Source organism: Doryrhamphus excisus, linkage group LG6, assembly GCF_037039965.1.
Source record: "Doryrhamphus excisus strain RoL-2023G ecotype Guam linkage group LG6, RoL_Dexc_Guam_v1.1, whole genome shotgun sequence".
NCBI classification, from domain to species: domain Eukaryota; kingdom Metazoa; phylum Chordata; class Actinopteri; order Syngnathiformes; family Syngnathidae; genus Doryrhamphus; species Doryrhamphus excisus.
In genome coordinates, this window is record NC_136362.1 from 20,647,000 (window position 1) to 20,669,513 (window position 22,514).

Consider the following 22,514-nt stretch of genomic DNA (forward strand, 5'->3'; position numbering starts at 1 on the left):
CTAGCTGTACACTTGATGTTAAATGTCTGCAAATGGGGATAACAGTGTAATGTGGAACCCTGCCGGCAGCAGTTATGGCATACTAACAGAGGCAGTAAATTAAAAGGCATTTAACTAGCATCCCTTGTTTACAGTCATGATAATAAACTGACTCTTAGTCAACATAGGAGTGCGGATGTTTATGCCAGCACTGATACAAAGTCAAGCTGAGCCTTTTGAGCTTAGCTTTTACTTTGGTATTATTTTTTGTACTTTCTTCTTCTCTTCTTTGGTCAGCATCGATGCTCAATCATACACAGAGACAAAGTATTCTATATTATTCACATTCCAGTACTGTCCATCCATCCATTTTTTATGCCACTTATCCTCACGAGGGTCACAGGCATGCTTGAGCCTATCCTAGCTGACTTCGGGTGAGAGGCGGGGTACACCCTGGACTGGTGGCCAGCCAATCACAGGGCACATATAGACAAACAACCATTCACACTCACATTCATACCTATGGACAATTTGGAGTGGCCAATTAACCTAGCATGTTTTTGGAATGTGGGAGGAAACCGGAGTACCCGGAGAAAACCCACGCATGCACGGAGAGAACATGCTAACTCCTCGCAGAGATGAACAAGGGGGCAATCGAACTCGCGTCTCCTAGCTGTGTGGCCTGCTTTAACCACTATTATGTAATATAGTCTGCAAAATATATGGAAAAGACCACCAAAGATGAATTTAGATCAGTGTTTTTCAAAGTGTGAGACGCCAGAAGAGTTCAGGGGAGGCAGAGCGGCTTGAGGAAAATAAAGAAAAAGACTGAGATCAAATTTTGTGCCCTGCAGTGGCCATTTGTACATTAAATATTAAATTTAAAATATCACAGTCGCAAATACACACATACACACAGTGCAAAGAAGGAGGTTACCGTATTTTCTGGACTATAAGTTGCTCTGGAGTATAAGTCGCACAAGGCCAAAAATACATAATTGTGTAGAAAAAAACATACATAAGTCACACTGGAGTATAAATCGCATTTTTTGTGGGTAATTTATTTTACAAACTACTTGACCAAAACAGACATTACATATCTTGGAAGGTGAGTTGTAACAATAAAAGAAGAGAAAGGGAACAGGCTGAATAGGTGTAAGATATGCTAACACAATGCTTATTCAGCTACACAAAAAATAAACATGAACACAAAAGGTGTCCACTGTTTATGTAAATCAGGGGTCTCAAACTCAATTTACCTGGGGGCCACCGGAGCTAGGTTCTGGGTGAAGCCGGGCCGCATCTTCAATGCTTTTGCTTCTGCTATACCCTACACTTTTTCAGTACTTTGGTTCCGGTTTTCCACACCAAAATATCCGATAAAACATTCCACTGTTCTCAAATATCTTAATTTTTATTTTTCTATACACAAAATAAATAAATAAAAAAATAAACAAATTAAGAATAAAGACAATAAATCAATCAATCAGTAATAAATAAGTAAAATAATAATAAAACAGAAAATGAGAAAAACGTAAGAAACCACATACAGTTGGTAGAGAAATTATTTTTTTCAGATTCAAATGTACAGTATTAACAGTTATTTAACCTTTGACATGAACATTAATGAAACTTAATAATTTGACCCAATTAGCAAGTTAGCATCGTACTCAATTCCATCTGGGAGCAGCGTGGTAACTTTAACAACATGTTTGATGAGATGCTTTATCTTGACGTGTATTTTCCCTTTTATTCCAAATCATTTCCTGCATTTATTTGTACCCAGCGTCATAAGCCTTTAGCTTCATTGCTAACCCAAAGCAAAAGAGGGCGGGGTAACAGGGTAGGGTAACAGTATGGGCGGGGCAAAATCATGTTAATTGTGTCCGGTGTGCACACAGCTTTAAGCTGTCATTTCAACATTAAACTTTGGTATCAAGGTGGGGGCCTCAAACTAGCGTCTCGCGGGCTGCATTTGGCCCGCGGGCTGCGACTTTGAGACCCCTGATGTAAATAAACAGTTTTTCATTTATAAGTTGCTCTGGAGTATAAGTCGCAGGAACAGCCAACCTATGAAAAAAGTGCGACTTATAGTCCGGAAAATACGGGAATCAAGATACTGTATAACACTTTGGGAGTTAGTAGGCAAGTGCATGTTTACACATTAATTTTCAAAATGAATCACTGAAGTTAATGCAAAAATGTCACTGGATGAACTGAACATGCAATTTATAGTAAAAAAAAGGCCTTACAGTGCTCATGATACCAAAAAATGAACAGCATTCAAAAGGTATTACTACTACATTCTAAATATTCTCATGGTAATTTCAATGTTCTTAAACAGCATTCCAAGCATTCTGATCGCATTTGGAAAAAGAAAAAAAACAACCTAGTCATCTGCCCCTGAAACATCCCTATTAAGCTTCGCCTTATTCACATCACATTCACTTCAGCGCCAAGGAAAAAAGCTGCCAAGTGAACTCCAACATTGGCCGCCGGCATGGATGGCACAGAGGTGCTGAAAAAGGTAGAACGCCAACACGGCCACTGAATCATCATCACTCGCCACTTCCGCGTTGCCAATTTACATCACATCATGTCACACACACAAAAAAAAAGAATCAGAATCAGAATCAGAAAAGGTTTATTGCCAGGTATGATCAAACACATACTAGGAATTTGTTTTGGTATAGTAGGTGCAGACACATTTATTAAAAAAGAATGAAAATACAAAATATACAGAATAACAGTATAAATATATGTACACAGTCTGTTTTTTGTTTGTTATTCCGGAAGTGCAGTCTGATTGTTTTTCCTAAGAGTCCAAACTGAGCGTTAATGTAACGCTGAATCATCATCACTCGCCACTTCCGCGTTGCCAATTTACATCACATCATGTCACACACACACGAAAAAAAAGAGCCGAACTTTTTACCAGCCTCTGGCGTGCACAGTACAGAGGTGCTGAAATCCAAGAAGAAACTCAAGCACCAGCCCCTAAAAGGGTTTGGGTCAAGTTTTACGGACAGGAAGCCCCACCTATTGTGTGGTGTTGTTCTTTGAGTAATGTAATGCGGTATATACAACAGAATGATCATTCACTTCCCCTTGCAGGGTGTCTTATTAGTTTGAGAAGAAAAGAACCGAAAAAGAGGAGAACACACCGTGTCTAATCATGCCCGCTCTGATTTGGTGGCCTTTAGGTAATATCAGAAACACGGAGCGGCTGAGCTATGACAAGCAGCAAAGCTACAAGATTACGGTTACAGCGTTTGACTGCGGCCAGAAGAGAGCAAAGGAGGACGTGGTTGTGCATATTGATGTCAAGCCTGTCTGCAAACCTGGATGGCAAGGTCAGAAATAACCAAACAAGTCTTCTCCTGTTCACACGTATTTTAATCTGTAAATGACAAAGCATATTTTACAGATTTTATAGCAGTCTAAAGCACACTAACACTGTGTTCTGAAATGTCTAAAACTTGAAGCCTGCTCTTTTTGAGCACATCTCTCTCCTCCAGGGAATTTGGTTTCATTTTAGAACGACAGTCTCTCAATGAAATCAAACCCCGAGGTACTGGAAAAAGCGAAACAAACCAAAATCTCTAGAGAGAAAGTTGACTTGGGAGTGTTCCGGCATTGGAACCAGACACTCTCCTGCTGCCTTACTTGTCAGCACTGACAGCATCTCACAAGTCCGACTCACCCAGGAATGAAGGAGGAAGTGAGAAAAAGATCAAGAATGAGAACTCAAGGGACGTAAGACGGAAACAAAGTGAAAGTGAAACAGAGAAACGGTGGTTATTCCTGCCGCCTTACGGTGAACCATTTAGCAAAACTGCACTACAGTCTTCTTTGGTGGTGTTGTCAACATCTACTCATATGTGAATGTTCCCAGACAGCCAGGAGAAAATAAGCTGAACCTAATATGAGAAATTCTGTAAATATACTTGTCGTGCAGTTTCATGCAACACTGCTTTAGGAGCTCGAACTAAGATGTGACTTTGAGCAGCACGGACAACTGAATGCAATAAGATGTGAGAAACTACAGTTACCTTGTGTCTGTACAGCCGAAATTTAACATTGGTGAAACCTAGAAGGTATTTTAGATGCCCTGCATTGAAAATGGCATCAATTCAATCCTATTAATCATATGATTTTTTTTCATCCACAAAAGCAGACCTATTATCATTGCATCTTTTCTGATATGTTGCAGATCAAACCACTAACTGTTAGTGTTTGGGTCGTACCGTACAGCAGTGATTTTCAACCACTGTGCCGCGGCACACTAGTGTACCTTGAGAAACCGTCAGGTGTGCCGTGAGGAATTATCCAATATCACTTTTTATAATTAACATTTATTAATCATCATTTGCAAATATGATGTCAATAGCCATTATGTCAATAGTATACATGGACCCAAATATTCCAATTCACTGTGGTTTATTTGCTCAAACGGAAAGAATTGAACAGGGATGGAATATTCCTTTAACCAATCCGATTGAGGTATCTTGTACCCGCTCAAACGGAAAGTTGTCAGGGTGCTTTCTTCTTCCTGGTGTTTTTCTTCTTCTGTTGTTTATTGGCGGTTGGCAAGCAGCTTTCGTATGCATTACCGCCATCTGTGGAACAGAATCTAAACCCTTCTATACGCCATTCACAAGTGCAGTTTTATTAAAAAAGAAAATATATATCTATATAAAACATGTCCTGAGTTGAATTATAAAATATTAGCAAGATTGAATTTGATCTTTTCCTGTTTAAATTGATCCCGGGTGTGTTCTTTCAGCGCATGCTCAGATATGACGTAACACGCAGATCCAGACGTTCTTCACTTTTAAAAATGGAGGCCAGCAATCGGCACTGGACTAAGCAAAGTTTGTTTTTGATTCAAACTAAATTTCAAGACTGGACAGACGAAAAACTGGCAATACGGAGTTATTCCAACAAGTGAAAGAAAAACTTGGGGAAGCCGGTATCACGTGATGTTGATGTTTACGTTTTACTGGGCATGCCCTATTGACTATTCTGTTTGATTTTCACGGCGCATCTAGACAAGAGATTGGAATATTCCTTTCTATGGATACCATTGTTTCCCGAAAGGTCATTTGGAAAGAGAAAAAGTGGTGATGTAAAAACGTGGCTACTGTGGAGTGTCTGTGGTGTAAAGACTGGCAGAGCAATGTAATATTGGTCCGTGTGGCAACACCTACCTTGTTCCTCCCATAGACTTATTGATGCACGTGTGAGGTCGTGGTGACATTTTGGAACATTTTTGGTTAGTGGTGTGCCACAAGATTTTTCCAATGCAAAAAACGTTCCGTGGCTCAAAACAGGTTGAAAATCACTGCCGTACAGGACCGAACCAATGACTTGATTAATCAAAACAACAAGTTTCAGATGAATTGACTAGTGACCATTTTTAATAAGTCTCAGAGGTCCTGCAATAGTGTACCAGAAAGTGTGTTGCACAAAGTGTAGACAGATTAAAAGTGTTTTTCAGTAATCCTTATCTGGAAACTCGCTGTTTTGTGTGTCTGTAGCTTTAAGACAAATGAGCTGAGTTTTCCCACTCTCCAAGAAGTACCATTGTGCACTTGATCCACTGTTTACATATACTATACATTGGGACCTTGGTTTGACTGAACTGATTTGGTCTTTTAAGGCTGGAACAAGCGGGTGGACTATGAGCCCGGGACCGGCAGCAAGCCCTTGTTTCCCAAGATGCACCTGGAAACATGTGGCGAGCCTTTGTCTGGCATAAAAGTGATGGTGGAGCTGCAGACCAGTCACATTGGGAAGGGGTGTGACCGGGAGACGTACTCTGAAAAGTCCTTGCAAAAACTCTGTGGTGAGTAGAAACAACAGAGAGGAGCGAAACAAAGAAATAGGTCGCATTAGAAGCCACTGATTTGGAATGACTCTTTGAAATACTGAGCTCCGACTTAGCTGCGGAGGGTGGCCACGATGTGAGACAATGAAATTTTAATTAAAAAGACCACATTACATTTGATGTCTCACTCCTTTCATTTCATTGCAATTTCCAGTATGTCATTGAAATCCCGGAGACTTGAATTTCATTTAATATTCTTAATTAAAGCTCAAAGGCCATTCCAAACAGACATGTTTCATTAATGCGTTTCATTACTACTCTGGAATTTCTTGTTATGAAGGAGAACTACTTTTGTTTGTTTATCATAATAACATTGTATTGTAAAAAAATCTGATTTTAATATTGACTTTTACATATTTTTATATGTTGATGGCAAGTCACCTTGATCATTAAAAGGGGACGATTATCCTTTTTACACTTTTCTGACCTATAAATGTAGTTAGAATGTTTTATTCTCGTGTTAAACAATACCAAAGTTTCTGATAATGAGGTTTGCGCATTTGAAAGTGAGCCCTCGGGTAAAACCGCCCCTTTGTGATGTCATAGAGGAGTGAACTTCCTTATATGGGCATGGCTGTACGCCAGATAGGCTCTCTGCTCTCCCCCAAGCTCTGCTCCTCTGTTTTTGTGTAAGTCATGGAGCAAAAGCGCTTGTCTGTGTAGCACTATAGAGTGTGCATACAGGAAGCGGGGTTGCTAACAGCCAATTCCCACCACAAGTAGTGGCTCTATGCGAGTTTTTTTAAACACTAGTAATCCCACAAAAAACATTAGACGTTACCGATGCTGTAGAAAACCTAATGCTAAAATGCTAAAGCTACTTACCATTGAGAGACGTCTCTTTTCTAACCTCTTAACCTCTTTTCTTGAGAAACTTCAGAGTCTCTACTTCTGGATGGGATTCAGGATTCAACCCATATGGCTGTATGTGAAAAGCGCTGTTTATTATCAACACCGTTTATCAACTCCTATAAAGTTGGGTTCGGCAGCTAGTGAAACAAACCGGAAGTTCTTATAAGCACTCGGGAGTGTGACCAACCACAGCTGAGTGGCCATACCTGAAGGCGAGCCGTGGGTGGAATACATTAAAATGGACCGTTTGTGCGGGAAGCACGAAATCCAAGGAAATACAGCTGATTAGGTGCAGATTCTGGAAGATTAGAAAGCTTTGTGTGCTGGTTATTGTGTGTAGCTGCTCTATATGAGTCCACAACTCAATACAAAAGCCCGAAAATTGGTCCCCTTCAAAGCTGTAATGGGAAGGAAGATGTCCATTGTTAGGTGACAATAGTGTATCAAGTTATTGACTCAACCTCGTCCTGAAAAGATTGACTCTTTCAGGTGAAAGGATGATAATAATGATCATATTCTATTTTACAACATTAATTATTGCCAAATTGCTCCCACAATATTTGCCTGCACGTTGTGATCAGTGCTTCTGCTCTCCATTCAGTTTTTATATTTTTGTTCCCTCTTAGGTGCAGCATCAGGGAGCACAGACCTCCTGCCCGCCCCGAGCCCAGCCGCAAACTGGACGGCGTCTCTTGTGACCGACAGTGGGCGTGACAGTGACCTGATCTATAAATTTGATGGGCAACAGGCAGCCAACGTTCCCGACCACGTTGTGCCCCAAAACCTGACAGATCAGTTCACCGTAGCAACATGGATGAAACATGGACCCAGTCCAGGACTCAGAGCCGAGAAGGAAACTTTGCTCTGTAACTCTGACAAAACCGGTGAGGATTTCACATTTGATAAGTAGTACTCAGAAGAATTCATTCAAATATAATATCATATTCTTAATATTTTATTATTTATTAAGATGCTAAAACCAATCAATGGAGGGTTTTTATAGAACACCAATTCCTCTTTCATTCATTCATTTTCTGCCGCTTTTCCTCACGAGGGTCGCATCGCATTTAATTGGTTCCAGACCCCAACGTGATAGTAGAAAGTAAAATTCCTTATTTAAAAGTTGAATATTTTTGTAGATAAAGCATAGACAACCTGTTTACAGTTTAACATTATTAGAGCCCTCTAGACCAGAGGTCTCAAACTCAATTTACCTGGGGGCCACTGGACCTAAGGTCTAGGCAAGGCTGGGTCGCATCAGGTTTTCAAAAAAAAAAAAAACGCATTTATTAAAAACAGAAAAATATACAAACTTTTTCAGTGCTTTGGTTCCGATTTTCTACAATAAAAGCTCTGATAAAACATTCCACTGTTCTCAAATATCTTAATTTTTATTTTTCTGCACAAAATAAGATGAAAAATAAATAAACAAATCAAGAATAAAGAAAATCAATCAATCAGTAATAAATAAATAAATATAATAATAATAATAAAACGTCAAATAATAAAAACTTAAGAAACCACATATAGTTGGTGGGTAGACAAATTATTTTTTTCAGATTAAAATGAACAAAGCATTATTAGAGCTCTGTAGACATGACAAAACACGACTATAGTCACATTTATACTCTTTTTATTTACAACATATTGCGCAACTGCAGGGTCTTGAGACACATGCTAACTCGCAAACTAGAGAGCTAACGACCTAAACGGTAGCCTTCAATTTATTTCCTTTAAACTTGAATAGCCAAAAACTTACCACTTCCACACCGATAGGGAGGATAACTATTAACAGTTATTTAACCTTTAACATGAACATGAATCAAACGTAATAATTTTTTCTGGGTACATGATACCATACAGCATCCATATCAAACTTGCGTGGGCCGCACTAACATTAAACTTTCATATCAAGGCGGGGGCCTCAAACTAGTGTCCACATTTGGCCCGCAGGCCGCGTGTTTGAGACCCCCGATATACAGGATATTATAATTTGGCACCAACAGAAATGTTAAATATGATCAAAAAGATGTGTTAAAATGCTCATAATTATTCACATTTGGATTTATCTATCCATCCTTAACGATGCCGCTTGTCTTCATGAGTTTTGCAGGTGAGCTGGAGCCTATCACAGCTCAATCACAAGGTATACAATAACAACCAGCCATTCACAATCAAAATTAAGAGTTTGCAATAAGATTTGTATTTAATAAATAGCATATACTGTATATGATGGGGTGTGTTGTGAGAGAATGACAACGATACAAGGTTATCTCTCCTATTCAATCTGCCGCCGCTATCACACTTCCTGGTTGGTGAAAGAAAATACATAGCGTAACATCCCCGCTCTGATTTGAATGTTGTCACTGTATATGTTTTATATAAACCCAAACCACACAGCCTACGTGGAGACGGGGCGAGACACATTCTCTTCCAATTCAGTATAGCAATATTGAAGTCCGTACATGTGTCACTTCCCATGATAGATGTCATTTTTCAAAACATGTTGTATAGAAATGTGTTCAATTGGAATATGGCATGTTGAGTTTACCAATGTAGTTATGTCATTTCACACAGCTGGAAATGATGATAGAACACACACACACCTACACACACACACACACACACACAAAATATTAGGTGCAGTGTTTTTATTTCTAACCGTATATTTGCTGTTGTCTTTTCAGAAATGAACCGCCACCATTATTCTCTTCACATTCACAACTGCCGCCTGGTTTTCCTGCTTCGAAGAGATTTCAGCCAGCTTGATACTTTCAGACCTGCTGAATTCCACTGGAAGCTGGAACAGGTGAGGTGTGTGTGTGTGTGTGTGTGTGAGAGAGAGAGAGGGCATAGATTCAGGGTGATTTTGCACAGTGGGTGAAAAGCTATCAATTTTTTGGGTCGTGAAGGGAGAGGTTGTCTATTCTCATTACCGCAGGCCCTCACCTGCCCACATTTCTTCACACTCTCTTCTGCTCGTTGGAGGAAAAGGCCTCTACTTTGTTCACTAAATCCCCGGTGTAGCCGCGGTGGAAAGACTGTTTAGTCACGGAGAATAACTTTGCCAGGAGCAGTGCACACATTTGGACTGTTATTGTCAGTGCTTTTATGGATCGGGTTGTTGTCGTTTAGGGTTGATGCCTTATGGATTGTTGGCATTTCCTGTTTCTTTACCTGGTGATTTTTCCATCGTGTCTCTGTGCTTCCATTCAATTAGTTAAATTTCGTCGTCATTGCTCCTTCGCTCTATTGCGGATTTTAAAACAATTAATACATTTTTGCAGGCTGCATGTTGGAGGAGTGGTAAGGTGCAGGCCACACAGCTAGGAGACCCAGGTTCTCACCCAAAGTCAGCTGGGATAGGCTCCAGCATACCCGCGATCCTACTGAGGATAAGCGGCATAGAAAATCAATGGATGGACTAAAGTAACACATCTTAGATCTGAATGTAATAGAACATGATGGAAGTGGAACACAAATGCCGTCTACTGTGGCAACTCAAGTCATAACTCCATAAATATTTCCTTAGTAAAACCAAAAAAAAACATAAATAATACAAAAAACTTGTAGTGTTAAGTAACATATGTTATTATTTCATAATGAGGCGGGTGTCGATACAACTTGCTGACATGAGTGTTTTGGAATTGTTGGTATTTGCTGAGAGTTGAGCCACAATATCCTTATCTTCCGTTTCCAGGTCATGTGATCATTTGGTCACTGCAAGGAATAACATATGATGTGACAAAGTATTTCCACACTGTGGCACCGCTCAACTACCACTTTCTCGTCTTATTTAGCTAGCTTAACATAACTAATAAATGTTTAGAGTGGAGGGTTAGCACACAGACCTCACAGCTAGGAGGACCAGGGTTCAATTTCACCCTCAGCCATCTCTGTGTGGAGTTTGCATGTTCTCCCCGTGCGTACGTAAGTTTTTTTCAGGTACTCCGGTTTCCTCCCACATTCCAAAAACATGCTAGGTAATTTGGCCACTCCAAATTGTCGTAAACACATATTAGCATTGGGAGAGTTCCTTATTGTTTTTTTTTTTGTTTTTACTGTCTGTCCAGTGGGCTGTATGGTGGACGAGTGTGTGTGTGTGTTCAATTTCCCGCTCTGGCATCTTTATGTTGAGTTTGCATGTTCTCCCCATGGGTGCGTGGGTTTCCTCGCACATTCCAAAACCATGCTAGGTTAATTGGCCACTCCAAATTGTCCATAGGTATGAATGTGAGTGTGAATGGTTGTTTACTAAATGGGTGTTTTAACACTATTAGAGCACTCTAGAAATGAAATAACACCCCTATAGTCAACCTTGCAATATTACCCAATATAGTAGACACATCTTGGCATTGGGAAAGTTCCTTATTGTTTCTTTTTTGTTTTTACTGTCTGTCCAGTGGGATGCATGGTGGTGTGTTCGATTTCCCGCTCTGGTATTTGAGACCCCTGGTTTAGCAGATTATGGAGGATTCCTAGGAATCCTAGGAATCCTAGCGGTGTGTATGTATTTGGGAGCTTAGACAAATGTTATCTGCCCATGATTTTTAATGTACCGCAAACCATATTAAATCAGTTTTCTGTACCAATGAGAATATTTGAATATGTTCTGTGCTATCTCCTGCAAGCATGTGTGCTATTTCTGGTAACCCACATGTGCTACCTGTGATGTTTTCATGCAGGAAATATTTTTTCTCTCAAAAGTATACTTCCCAAGTAGGGAGCTAATGCACTGGGGTGTTTTGTTAGTAGATTAGTAGCCAAGACACGCGTTAAAGTCACATTTTCTTTCTTTTTTGTGTCCTATAACATCTCATAGTTACATCCACATTGATAAATAATACTGATGGTGTTCATTTGCTCTCTCAGAGGCAATTTAGGATGGACCCTGGAGGAATCATGTTCAGCTTAAATGACTGTGAAGCAATAGACGGAGCATTTCCTTTCATTTGTGTGCAGCCGAATGGGTTGGATATGTGCGTGAAATTCCCGCCTCTCGCCCGAAGACAGCTGGGATAGGCTCCAGCATGCCCCTTGTGAAGATAAGCGGTAGGAAATGAATGAATGAGTGAATGGATAGTTAAAAGTAGCGGAGTTGACTAGAAAGCAGGCCAATTAGGATCATATGTCAATAAATGAACGACACGGTGATGAGTGTGGCATAATAAGTATTAATTAGCAGTACAGTCGAGAGCTGCAGTGCTGGCAAGGTCAGTGAGATTTGTGACGAGACAGACGAGGGGAGGTAGGAGGCGACGATACCGCATGTCAGAGCCGCCTCTCACTGTCCTCGTTCCTCTTGCACTTAGGAAGGACACTCAATGGCTTCCGCTGCAACTCCATTTAGCTGTATTGATTTTTCAATTCTCACCCTGGAGAGGAGGAGCAGAGAGCCATGAAAGAAAGTCGGCAAAGAGAGAGAGACAGAAAGACAGAAGCCTCCATTTGCCAAGTAGATCGAACACTGTGAAGGAATGTCACGTCTGATGGAAACCTTTACACACACGCACACACACACACACCCGCCTGTCTACAACAAACTTATGCTCCCCTTTTCTTACTGCACACGTAAATAAATGACTCAGTCAGGCACAAGGCCAAATACAAATCAAGATACACACTTTAAGCCTGTTCAATAAAGAGGAATAATTCACATACAAAAGACACCTCAAAAGGAGAACGTCTTTTGTCTGCGTTTGGTCTTTTTATCCATAAAGTTTGAGTGAAAAGTTTGCCAAGCTTATTCTTATGTGGCCTTGATGCTTAACGTTTACAAATGAGGGCTGCTTGGACCAAGAAGAGACGACAGAGCAAAAAAAAAAAAAAAAAAAACTTTTATTTTTTACTTTTATTTGTATTTCTTCCAAGTTAAGCCAAGAGAAAGGAACAGTTATTGGAGCTGGCAGCTATTTGGATGCACAATTAAGCGCACTGCGATGGCGATCACATGTCGTGAATCGGCAGATAAGCGTTCCAATTTTACTCTCTGGAACGCAGCTGCATGGACCTCATGTAGTTTATCATTATACGGCTGAGTTCAATTAGCGTTGCTGAAGGTTGGGAGTGGTGGAAAATTAACCCCCACCCTCGTCTGCAAGGAATCTTCATTTATCTGCTTTATCTTACCTAGCTTGCGAGTGCTTGTTGTTGCCTGTGCTGTGCTGATTAGAAGCATCCTGTTGTTTCCAAACAGATGGGATGGATTGTTTGGGTGCTGGAGTTAGACTATTGAATGTGCTCGTACGTGTGCAAATTAAAGTCCATTATTTAGTTCCATCTCACACTTAACAGTCTTAACTGATGAAAAAGTTAACTGCAGAAGTGTCATTCTTTATGCAGTTGCTTGGAAAGATAACACGCACAAGTATGATATTCACTAAGTTTAGAAAGAAAGTGGACAGTATAATATGGACAGTACTGGACAGACATCCATCCATTTTCTATACCACTTATCCTCACGAGGGTCACCAGCCAATCACAGGGTACATATATCTTCACTCGCTAAATGTACTGCAAAAAAGGTCAGTAAGGATAATTCATAATGCCGCCTAACTCCTTATTTCTAAAATCACAAATACTTAAACTTTCTGATATAGTTCATCTTCAAACAGCTAAAATAATGCATAAGGCTAAAAATAAGCAATTAGCTAAAAATGTCATCCAATACTTCTCTACAAGAGAGGAGAAATATGATCTCAGGGAAGAAGTACATTTGAAACACTTCTATGCTAGGACTACGTTATGCTAGCCATAGCATTTCAGTATGTGGAATCAAACTATGGAATGGATTGAGTAAGGAAATCAAACAATGCACAACGATGAGCCAATTCAAGAAACAATACAAGCAGTTAATGTTTGCTAAATACAAGGATGAAGAGTTTTGAACCAGTCATGATGTGCTATATATATCACTATATTGACACTTACTATGGTACCCATTATGTCATTGGATGATCATATCACCTTGTACTGCAATACAAGGTACATTATTAAAAAAACAAAACAAAAAAAACTTAAACTGTATTATAGAAAGCAGGAAGTGAACAAATGTAACAGTTACTGATTGTAAAAGTACCAGATGGAGGGGTACGATTTAATAAACTTTGCTTCTTCCTACTCCTTTTGAACATGTGGAACATGCAAACTCAACATAAAGATGCCAGAGCGGGGAATCGAACACACACACACACTCGCCCACCATGCAGCCCACTGGACAGACAGTAAAAACAAATAAGAAACAATAAGGAACTCTCCCAATGCTAAGATGTGTCTACGTCTATGTCTACTATATTGGGTAATATTAGTGCATGGTTGACTATAGGGGTGTTATTTCATTTCTAGAGTGCTCTAATCATGTTAAAACAGCCATATAGTAAACAACCATTCCCTCTCACATTCATACCTATGGACAATTTGGAGTGGCCAATTAACCTAGCATGTTTTTGAAATGTGGGAGGAAACCGGAGTACCCGGAGAAAACCTATGTACGTACTGGGAGAACATGCAAACTCCACACAGAGATGGCCGAGGGGGGAATCGAACCTGGGTCTCCTAGCTTTGTGGCCTGCACGCTTACCACTCGTCCAACATGCAGCCTGCAAAAATGTATTAATTGTTTTAAAATCCGCAATAGAGCGAAGGAGCAGGGACGACTGTACTCTTATGTTACTTAAGAAATTAAACTAATTTTTAATTAAACACTCGTCCACCATGCAGCCCACTGGACAGTAAAAACAATAAAGAAACAACAAGGAACTCTCCCAATGCTAAGATGTGTCTATGTCTATGTCTACTATATTGGGTAATATTAGTGCAGGGTTGACTATAGGGCTGTTATTTCATTTCTAGAGTGCTCTAATAGTGTTAAAACACCCATTTAGTAAACAATCATACCATGTGAACTTGACAAAACCATGAACCGTGCTATAGGGTGTGTGCATATGTCTTAGACTTGTTAAATGTTTACAGATATATTTGTGTACACACGTTTCACAGTATACACATACTGTACATAATTACAGTCATCCTTCTCCACTATGTGGTTCGAATTTTCTATTATTAGCAAAAACATGTGCATATTTCAGCAAATATGATGTAATTGTTTTGCTTAAATTGCCTCCTTTAAGCACTTGATTTATGATATGTACTGTGGAGAGTTATTGTCTTTGTGCTGAGAGCTTGTGTGTGTTTAAGTGTGCCTGGCAAAGGGCCATTTTATGGCATTGCCCTTCACTTAGAGACCACTCAGTACATGCTGTATGTTGTTTATTCTGTAAGTACTACATAAGCTTTCACTCAACATATTTAAGTCTCCATGGCTTTATGTCTCCATCTTGTATTTTATCTCTCTATCCCTCTTACGTCCTGCCTCTGCCCTCCAGGGCCAAAAGTATTTCCAAATGAATTCAAACTTGCAATATATTGTTCTACATTAAATAAGAGACACAAGTATTGAAAGATGAGTCATGATTTGGAATGAAAGGCTACTTCAGAATCATTTGATGTCGCTCCTCTGTACCTCCGTCGTAAATATGTCTTGGAAGATCTTTGCACAAGATCAACGATGCTATCACTGCTGTTTTATTTTGTGCAATAAAACACTGCTATTGCATGGTTACACGTCCTACAAAGGGATAATACAGAAGGCTTTTATTGTGTTTAAAGTTTTATGTGAGGGATAGAAAGAAATAAGCTGGAAATGAAATTCTTGATCTAACATACTGTAGTCCAAACTTAAAGATTCCATATTATACTATTTTACAACGATTTTAAATAAGTCTCAGAGGTCCCATAGTATTGTATTGAAAGCGTGTCAAGTCTTGATGCTGAATTTTCGACAGTTTAAAAGTGATTTTTATCTTTGCTACTGGGAATACGCTGGTTTGTGTGTCTGCAGCTTCAATACTAATGAGCTGTTTGCCCACGCCTGTCTTAGATAGTGTGTGTGGCTCCAACAAGCACTATATCCACTATATGTATATGTATATGTATATGTATATGTATATGTATATGTATATGTATATGTATATGTATATGTATATGTATATGTATATGTATATGTATATGTACATGTACATGTACATGTACACGTACACGTACACGTACATGTACATGTACACGTACACGTACACGTACACGTACACGTACACGTACACGTACACGTACACGTACACGTACACGTACACGTACATGTACATGTACACGTACATGTACACGTACATGTACATGTATATGTATATGTTTATGTTTATGTTTATGTTTATGTGTATGTTTATGTATATATATATTAGGGTGCATCAAATTTGAATGGGAAATTTTAAATTCATAATGTCAATTTGGCTGGCATTCCATTTTTTTCTAATGAACATAAAAATGTCTTTTGCAAAGTTTTGAGGAAATCCATTGAGATTTAGGGGTGCCACCTCACACATAAACTTTTGTAAAATTTTGGAAAATGTGCAATTTCTAGTCTAATTGCCAAAAAGTTGACCTGGAAATGTTGAGTACAATGAACTTGTATACAGCATCATTTTCTATAGGGTTATCAAAGGGGGCCCAGACCAAAGACCAGAGGGCAGCATCTTAGGAGAGCTGGTAGGTTGTGCTGCACAGTGCCTAAAATAATAAATGGACAAGTGTATATCAGATTATCTAGAACTACAGTACTACTCTCAATAAATATGAGGCATCAGTAATACTGTCTACTCTATATTACTGTTGTTGATGTTATGCTTGCTCAGCTATTAGCTAACAGTCATTAGCAAACTGTAGCTAGCTAATGTTAGCTACAGTAGAGGCAATGAGCACCAAATACCTATAAATATGACTACAAATCATTCAGATTACAAAGACAAAACCACAAATTTGGTAGTAATATGTAATAGGAGTATAAATACCAACAAAAAAACATAAAGATCACCTCAGAGCTGCAGTCTTTGCTGACCTCAAATCTCCATGGCGACCATTGAACTGTTCACCACTTTATTCCACAAAAACAGATGTATGGTGGCACCCCTAAATAATCATGGATTGGAAAAATATTGGAACACTTTTAGTACCCAGCCATATCAAAATTCAATAATTGTGTTTTTTGATGTACCCTAATTTATATATATATATGCAATTTATATGTACTATATGTATATGCACTATATGTATATGTATATGCCTCAGAAAATGGCATTTTGTGGCATCTTTTTATTTGACACTCACAACAAGCTTGTCAACGCATTGGAAATCACAGGTCAGTTTTGTGTATAACTGTATAACAATGTAACAGTCCGAGTCACGGCATCATCTTACAAATAACCCAAAACTCATCGCACAGCAACTTAGCACTCAAAAGGTACACCTGATAAATATACAAACATGTTCCAATACGAGTTTGTCAATCAGCCGTAATCCTCCTGTGATTAGCTGGCGACCCGTCCTGTGTGTACCCCAACTCTCGCCAGAAGTCAGCTGGGGTAGGCTCCAGCATACCCCCACAACCCTAGTGAGGATAAGCGGTATAGAACATGGATGGATAGATCATCTCCCTACGTGAGACATGAACACACATGTCTTTCTCTTTTCTGTGCTTTTAAAATATATAAAAGCAGTTATAAAGAGGCAGCTAATTCATGCACGTAATGGGACACATGCAAAGCCTGCTATTAAAACAGCTCCAACAGCGTTTTATCATGTTATATCCATGCTGTAATCATGTAGTAATGGGCACATAATATGCAATACCTACCTTAACTATTATTACATCTTTAACTATGTTTTTTTTCATTTTTGCTGTTGTTTTTTTGTTTAATTTAATTTCTAGAATGTGCCACAGCCCAATAAAAAAGTAACCATGGACTGTATGTGGGCCCCAGGCCATAGTTTTGACACCCGTGGCCTATTCCCCCAAAAGTTGCATAAACAAGTGAGGTACTGTAGATGGTGCTGGCCATAAACAATCACAGATTGCCATTATAACATCATAAAAAGTACATTTTTCATCATAGACAGCATATAGGTTATTCTATAAATTGGGAAATATGTTGTTTTGCACAAGAGATGATCAATCAATGTATATGGAAACACCGTACAGAGGCAGAAGGGAATACTGTATTTGAATTGAGCTGGCTGCTGTAATGTTCTAATACCTTCATAAGAAGATTATGTTTTTGCCTTCTTGTTTGTTTGTCTGTTTTACAGGATTATCCTAAAACCACAAAGTCAGTTCAATGTATATGACCAATCATAGCACCAAAGCTACTTACTATGTCGTCCTTTCATTACTGCAACTCCTATGTCCTCTTTTCCACCAAACAGTATAGTTTGGTAAACAATTTTGTGTCTTCATTTAAAAAACAAAATACAAGCGTGTATCGGACATCCTTCTGTTAGGGTTGCACTTCCTTAAGAGCGAGGCTGGACACACACAATTAGAGCTTCCACACAACGGCATGCAATGTGCAATGCACAATTTATCTGACAAAACGTCTTTGTGGAACTCCAACGATACCTTGCATTGTGTCATGTCGCTGTGATGTCACTCGATTTAAGTACTGAAGCAGCTATGTCATCCCACCTACACACCCTATGTGGACCCTGAAACCAGATCAGAGACAAGTGTGTTCAAGTAACACCAATGTAATCAAACAACAGACGAGCTCACTGATATATATTTTTTTAATGCACTCTTCGAAGCGAGGTATTGGTGCTGTAATTTCCACGACTTTTTTTTCTTAAACTGCTCAGATGGGTATAATGCATTATAGTAAGAAATTTAAATTAGGGCTGTCAAAGTTAACGCGTTAAAAAAAAAAAAAAACATCCATACATACCTCTACCTCGGAGAAGGTGCGTTCAATGACCATCAAAAAATGGAAAAAATAAAATAAATAATATTTATATTATATAATATGAAATTATATTTTAAATTATATAATATTTAAAATAAAAAATATAAAAAAAATATTTAAAATAAAAAATACAATAAAATAAAAAAATATCAGCTCAAAAACTTCCCCTGGTTCCGAAATTGATATACTTTTACATCAAATTTGATGTAATTATTGTGGTAGTTGCACATTGAATCATTTAGCACACAGAGATTTCCCCTACTTATTATAGATAAAAACCTATGTATTTCTATCTGTGATTTAATGTGATTAATTGTGAGTTAACTATGGACAAAGTGCAATTAGTAGCAATCAAATATTTTAATTGATTGACAGCCCTGGTTGAAATACTTTTTTTAAATGTTAAACTCGTATTGGTACTTATTTTTTGTATTTCGTAGCAATCATTTTTGACCGTGTATGTCTTTTTATGACATGAACATGTCTGGTTTATAGTCCGGTGAAGCTAAAACAGCGGAAATTAGGGTGTATATCTTGGAATAATATAATGTTACTTATGAACAGTCCTGTTGGTGAGTCAACACGGAGGACATACTGACAGCCAAGACTTGCAGAGACACACAACTTAGCAGTCATTTCCATCGGCACTAAGCCAGACAGCTTTTAAAAGCCAATTAATTATGCTTGTCTACTCAACTGCACATCCAAACCCTGAGCATGCGCTGGTGAAACCGAAGCACGGGCATCTAAATTGACATTAGGCCTCTGCATTAGCTTTGTGTGCATCATTTGATCAGGGTGCACTTAGTATCACAACTTTTCACTTTCTAATTCAAGTAGTAAACATTCAATTCTTAAAAACACATTCTTACACAATCAAAGCATTGGTTGTCAAGAGGGAATTATTTTGGGAAAAGCTAATTTACTTTGTAGACACGTTCCTGGAAAAACAACACACACCTCTAGGGCGTGGCTTGATTGTTTACGTCCTCTTGGGCTTTTTCTATTCTAGTATGATTGAGTCCCATTACCCATAAATGTGTTGTTGGACGAGTTTAGTGTGGACGAATTTGTGAGGGTTGACCATCAAACACCTTTGGGATGTTCTGCATCATTGAGTGAATGCTCTAATTAACACTTCTATTTAATTAACCACTGAGTCTTGTGTATACTAATACAGTAATCCCTCATTTATGGCAGTAATTGGTTCCAGCTCTGACTGACATAAGTGAATTTCCATGAAATAGGATTTCTTTTTTGTAAATTAAATATTTTAATAAACTTGTTGAGAACCTAATAACACCTTCACACTTGCATTGCCAATATAGTAGATCAGAGGTCTCAAACTCAATTTACTTGGGGGCCACTTACGCTTGGGTCTGGGTGAGACTGGGCCGCATCAGGTTTTCCAAAAAAAAAAAATGTATTCATTAAAAACAAAAAAATTTGAAAAACTTTGGTTCCAATTTTCTACAAGAAAAGCTCTGATAAAACATTCCACTGTTCTCAAATATTTTACTTTTTATTTTTCTACACAAAATAAGATGAAAAATGAATGAACAAATCAAGAATAAAGAAAATCAATCAGTAATAAAAAAAAATAAATATAATAATAATAATAAAACGTCAAATAATAAAAACTTAAGAAACCACATGTAGTTGGTGGGTAGACAAATGATTTTTTTCAGATTAAAATGAACAAAGCATTATTAGAGCCCTGTAGACATGACAAAACACGACTATAGTCACATTTATACTCTTTTTATTTACAACATATTGCGCAACTGCAGGGTCTTGAGACACATGCTAACTCGCAAACTAGAGAGCTAGCGATCTAAACGGTAGCCTTCAAGTTATTTCCTTTAAACTTGAATAGCCAAAAGCTTACCACTTCCACACGGATCGGGAGGATAACTATTAACAGTTATTTAACCTTTAACATGACCATTAATCAAACGTAATAATATTTTCTGGGTACATGATACCATACAGCATCCATATCAAACTTGCGCGGGCCGCACAAACATTAAACTTTCATATCAAGGCGGGGGCCTCAAACTAGTGTCCTGCGGGTCACATTTGGCCCGCGGGCCGCATGTTTGAGACCCTTCTAGTAGATAGTATCCATTGTATGTTAATTCAAACAAATCAAATCTGGCACTTTTATGTGTATGTCTCATCGATAATTACACTAACATTACTGACACCCAGTGACCAGTGGAGAATACGAGATAGGGACGACTGTAGTTGCCAGGTGTATGGTCAACTAGTGGCATGGGCCTCTAAATAGGACCAGGTTAAAGAACATTGACATGAAAAAACTCCACAAAGTGACAATAAAACATCGTCCTCATGGCATCAATGTCATCACCATAGCATCCAGCAGCTTTATTTACCTTTGCATGCGCTTTACAAACAGCTGTTGGTGTGAGAGTGTTATTTACATTTTATCCGTTCCATTTTCTCATGCACCCCAAGTCATTATAAAAGATTAAAAATTAAAATAAAGACCATAATTAAAGAAGTTACTGTAATACTTTCATTTACCAAGTACAATATACAGTATAATACAGTTTAATAGAATTCAAAATATCATAAATCACTGTCATATTCACTGACAAATGAGTTTCAATGAGTTCATTCATGAAATATAGTAATATTCATTGAAGTATAGGTTCTCCTTGATTCCCATGAATATCTTCCAGTATTTTGTATACATGGCAACCCCCTATGCAGCATGAATGGGTCTTGTTGGTGCACCTAAACCTCCAAATCGTTTAGCGGTCTGCAGGTTAGAACACGTAGTGTACAGCAGTAATAGCATATTTTTGAACCACCTTTTTGAACCCCCCATGCGGTATGAATGGGTCTTGTTGGCGCACCTAAACCTCCAAGTCTTTTAGCGGTCTGCAGGTTAGAACACGTGGTGTACAGCAGCAATAGCATATTTTTGAACCCCCTTTCTCGTCCTAATTTGGGATGCAGACGTGCTAAAAAGCAGAATTTGAAATGACACAAGTTCAAGTTGGAGTCGAGTGAAAACCCATCAGGATGTTTGGGTTCTCGCCAGTGTTTGTCACTTATTTGATGCCTTTTAATGGACAGCACATTAGAATGAAAGCTCATTAGCTGTCAGCAGCTGCCGGAAGTAAACGATCCATAAATGATAAGATGAATTTTCAGCTGAAAAGGAGCCTCAAGGAGGAAATTCCGGTGGAGGCCAGCAGCAGTCCTGACGTGGAAATCAGTCGTACTGCTTGGGTATGGGGGCGAAAGACTAATGGAAGAAAGTTCTCCTATGTTGTTCTATTCAGCAACTACCTGTTGATGCAGTCGATACAAAATAGTCTTGTTGCCTAGTGACCGACTCTTCTCCTCCCCCTTCCGCAGATTTGTGACAAAGAGTGGCACTATTATGTGATCAATGTGGAGTTTCCAGCTGTGACTCTTTTTGTGGATGGAGTGACCTATGAACCCTACCTGGTGACCGATGACTGGCCGATCCACACCTCAAAGATCGATACGCAGCTCACAGTGGGCGCCTGTTGGCAAGGTTGGTGTGTGTGCATGTGTGTGTATATGATCGGTGTGTATTGTATATATTGTATTTAAATATCCAACTATTTACATCAACATCAAGAAAACGTCACACAATGGAATATAACTCAAAATATGCAAAACTAAACAGGTTTTTGCTAGTGTTTTGTATAAGGATTGGCTTTTTTAAGTGTTTCAGTTTTGTTTCCTGCTGATGATTTCCATCATCTTTTCCAGCTTACTTGTGTGTCTCCCACCCTTTAGTCCCCCTTCTGCTTAGTATGGACGCATGCATACACACATTTTGACCAATCAGTGAGGCGTCCAGGAGGCATCCTAACCAGATGCCCAAGCCACCTCATCTGGCTGCTCTCATTGCGGAGGAGCAGCGGTTCTATTCTGAGAATTGTTCT

At 38.8% G+C, this 22,514-nt stretch overlaps 1 protein-coding gene across 1 annotated transcript in view; it reads left to right on the forward strand.

Annotated features, from left to right (window-relative positions):
* clstn2a (calsyntenin 2a) overlaps positions 1–22,514 on the forward strand; it is a 174,558-nt gene that overhangs the window by 129,573 nt on the left and 22,471 nt on the right. Inside the window, exons 6-10 of the mRNA XM_058069210.2 lie at positions 3,183–3,332; positions 5,642–5,827; positions 7,348–7,605; positions 9,409–9,530; positions 21,955–22,117. Coding sequence (XP_057925193.2) covers positions 3,183–3,332; positions 5,642–5,827; positions 7,348–7,605; positions 9,409–9,530; positions 21,955–22,117 — 879 coding nt within the window. The remainder of the gene's footprint in view (positions 1–3,182; positions 3,333–5,641; positions 5,828–7,347; positions 7,606–9,408; positions 9,531–21,954; positions 22,118–22,514) is intronic.